The sequence below is a fragment of the Nematolebias whitei genome, chromosome 13 (genome assembly GCF_014905685.2).
Source record: "Nematolebias whitei isolate Nwh7 chromosome 13, NemWhi1, whole genome shotgun sequence".
Classification (NCBI taxonomy): domain Eukaryota; kingdom Metazoa; phylum Chordata; class Actinopteri; order Cyprinodontiformes; family Rivulidae; genus Nematolebias; species Nematolebias whitei.
In genome coordinates, this window is record NC_056510.1 from 1,822,863 (window position 1) to 1,826,108 (window position 3,246).

A 3,246-nucleotide genomic window follows, 5' to 3' on the forward strand; every position below is an offset into this window, starting at 1 on the left:
CCAACCATCCATCCATCATTCATCCATCCATCATCCATCCATCCAACCATCATCCATCCATCCATCATCCATCCATCCAACCATCCATCATCCATCCAACCATCCATCCATCCAACCATCCATCCATCCTGTTTTCTGCTGCTTTCAGCAAATGTCAGCTGTTCAAATTCAGCTCACAGTTGAGCGATGAACCCTTTTCAGCAGCTTTCAGCTAAAATCATTCAAAAAGCGTTCACACCACATTTTCACAGGAAATGACATTTCTCTGGTTTCTTTAAACAGGTTTATTTTACACCTTTAACCCAATGAACTAGCTGATTGTCAGACCTCACAGAGTCTATCAATCTTTCTTTAGTTAAGTCATCATTTCAGAGGAGCTCAATGAAACACCAGAAATTACCTTTACCCCCCCCACACACACACACACACACACACACACACACACACAATAGCAGAGAGAGACTCACCTCTTTCTGGCAGGGGACTTCCCCATGTCCTCCTGCAGCGTGGAGAGTCTGGAGGCCAGGCCGCTAGTCTGAGGCTCCTGGTGAATCATGCTAACAACAGACAAACTGAGGTTACACTTCCTCTTAGAAGAGAGAGTCTGGTTAATTTAGAAGAGACGTTCTGTCAAACAGTTCTCAGGAGTTGGTGCCTCCTCAGGTAGAGCATGAAGGTGTGGAGAGAAAGGCAGAAGGGTCCAGGCTAAAAATGCCACTTCTCTTTTATCCAAAACCAAAAAAAACTACCTGAAGCTCTAAACAAAAAGGGAACACAGATAAAGAGTGTGTTAATACTAATCATGTTGTCATCTATTAAAATTAAAAAGCTATGATGGTTTGTCTGGGAGGTACATTTTATTTGCACAACACTTTACTGCAGTGCAGGTTTATTTGTGGTTCCTAGAGTTTCCAAAAACAGAATGGGAGGAAGATCTTTCAGTTCTCAGGCTCCTCTCTTATGTAACCAACTTCCAGTTTCTGTCCATGAGGCCCACACATTGTCCAGTTTTAAGACTGGGATTAAGACTTTCTGTTTGATGAATCCTATAGTTAGGGTTGACTTGGGTTTCCTGACCTTAGTTATGCTTCTATAGATTTAGATTGCCGGAGGACAAATTGACCACATTCCCTCACTCTGCATCCATCTATCCATCTTTGCTCACTGCTGTTCCTGTTAATAATTATTTTTTATCAACGTTTTTCTTTCCACAGAAACTACACCTGGACTAGGCCTGTCACGATAACAAATTTTGCTGGCAACTAACTGTCTCAGAAATTATTGCGATAAACAATAATATTGTTTGAAATTTGACAATAATTAGTAATTATAGTCAAATTTAAGAAAAAATGTTTAATTTTTGAGTGTAGTGCCTGTTTTCGACCACTGGATGGCAGTATAAGACCGTTTGAACTGAAGGATGGATAGTGAGGGAGCGAGCAGCGTGTATCTAAGAAAAATGGGAGGGAGGTCTCTTGACGTGACGTGGGCTGTCTCTCCTTCCTTTATTCAGTTTTCAAAATGGTGGACGCTCGGAGTGGTTTGAGCTCTTTAGCATTTTTCACAGAAAGCTTTTAATAAATAAAAAAATCAGTAAACAAGTTCTCAGCTTCTTTTTGTAGAGAAAAACAACTTTTTACACGAAGGCACGAGCTGCAACCGTGAATTTTGGAGCTTTGACAAGACGGAGGAAACATAAATTAAAAGCTACGAGTCTAGTAAAGACTTCTACCCCCCCCCCAACCCCCACGCACCCCCGTGGCTGAAGCCACAGCTGAAGAGGAACCAAATGTTGACAGAACATCACTTCAAAATCCACCACCAAACTCAATGAAGTTCAGTTTAGGACCTTTAAATCTGAGCACAGTTTTTCTTTCCACTGATTAACTTCAACACTGGAGGGCATGAGCAAAAACATAAAGACAAAAAACAAGACTCACTTGTTTCTCATCCCAATGGAAGTTTTTCTACGCCCGTGACAGAAAAGACAGGAAACAGATTGTTTTGAGGAAAGCGGACAGAACAAGAGGCAGAGATCAGAAGACTTTCAAATGGCAGCAGGTACAGAAGGCATGCAGTGTTAAACAAAGAGGCTTTAAATGTTTAATGACTAAAATCTGTGTTACATCCACAACGCTTCATTTAAAAATTTACTTTTTCTAAAGTGGTGCAGTTTATCTGTAATCTGACGTGGAAGTATCAGGTAAGTCTATCTTAATGTTACTTTTACCCTAAATACTTCTACTTTTATGTAACTATTTTAGTAAATATTCCAAGTAAAAGCTTCAGAAAAAATATTTTCATTCAAATTTTACAAGCTACTCAAGATGGTCAAAAAGACCTACTGTGAGAGGTCACGTGCACACCTCTCCAAGGTGCACAAAAAGTCTCTTGGAGGTTTGACCTAAATCGAACAGGAAGTCGGCCATTTTGGATCAAAGATGTTTTGGTGTTTAATTTGTGTTTTTTTTAACAAATTCCTCCTTCAGTGTTCAGAGAATCCGCTTCAAACTGAGTTTACTGCCAAGACATGGGGGATTAAAGGTTATTAAAAGCCTGAGTTTACGCTACAGAATGTGGGCGTGGCTTCACCTCAAACTTTGACTTCTAGCCATGAAACACAAAACTGACACAAAACAGTTATAATTCCACCGTAGAACATTAATGACGTAAATCTGCACCCAAGAGCAAACACTGGAACTTGGTCTGGTCCTCAACACACCTACATGTCAATAATAAACCTTAGCCCCGCCCACAGAGAACAGGAAGTTACATGTTGCACTCAGGCATTCGCTGACCTGATTTCTCACATCAACTGCAGGATTGATCAGATCCTGGATTATAAAGCGGTGTGAAACGGTTTGATTTTTGGATTGAACTATAATCCCTGTTTTGAAGACGTTTTGATCCGTTCAGTTTTTACAAATGAACAAACACCTCCTAGAAATTCATGAGGTGGTTTTGTGATTTGGGACAGCTGTGGCTCAGTGGTTAGAGCGGTTATCCTCCAGTGGGAGAGCTGGTGGTTCTATTCCAGCGTCAGTCACAGGTTGAAGTGTCCCTGGGCAAGGCACTGAACCCTCACTGCCTGTGACGTGTGTCCCATCAGTGTCTGAATGTGATGAAGCTCCGATTAGTCCCTACAGATTCACATCATCTTTGTAGAACTGTAGTAGAGTGCAGTACGAGTGTGTGTGTGTGTGTGTGTGTGTTGCAGTATGGATGTGTGTGTGTGTTGCAGTATGG

The 3,246-nt window shown here is 41.2% G+C and overlaps 1 protein-coding gene across 1 annotated transcript in view; it reads right to left on the bottom strand.

Annotated features, from left to right (window-relative positions):
• pikfyve (phosphoinositide kinase, FYVE finger containing) overlaps positions 1-3,246 on the bottom strand; it is a 54,495-nt gene that overhangs the window by 33,900 nt on the left and 17,349 nt on the right. The window contains exon 7 of the mRNA XM_037686217.1: positions 468-557. Within this exon, the coding sequence (XP_037542145.1) occupies positions 468-557 (90 nt within the window). The remainder of the gene's footprint in view (positions 1-467; positions 558-3,246) is intronic.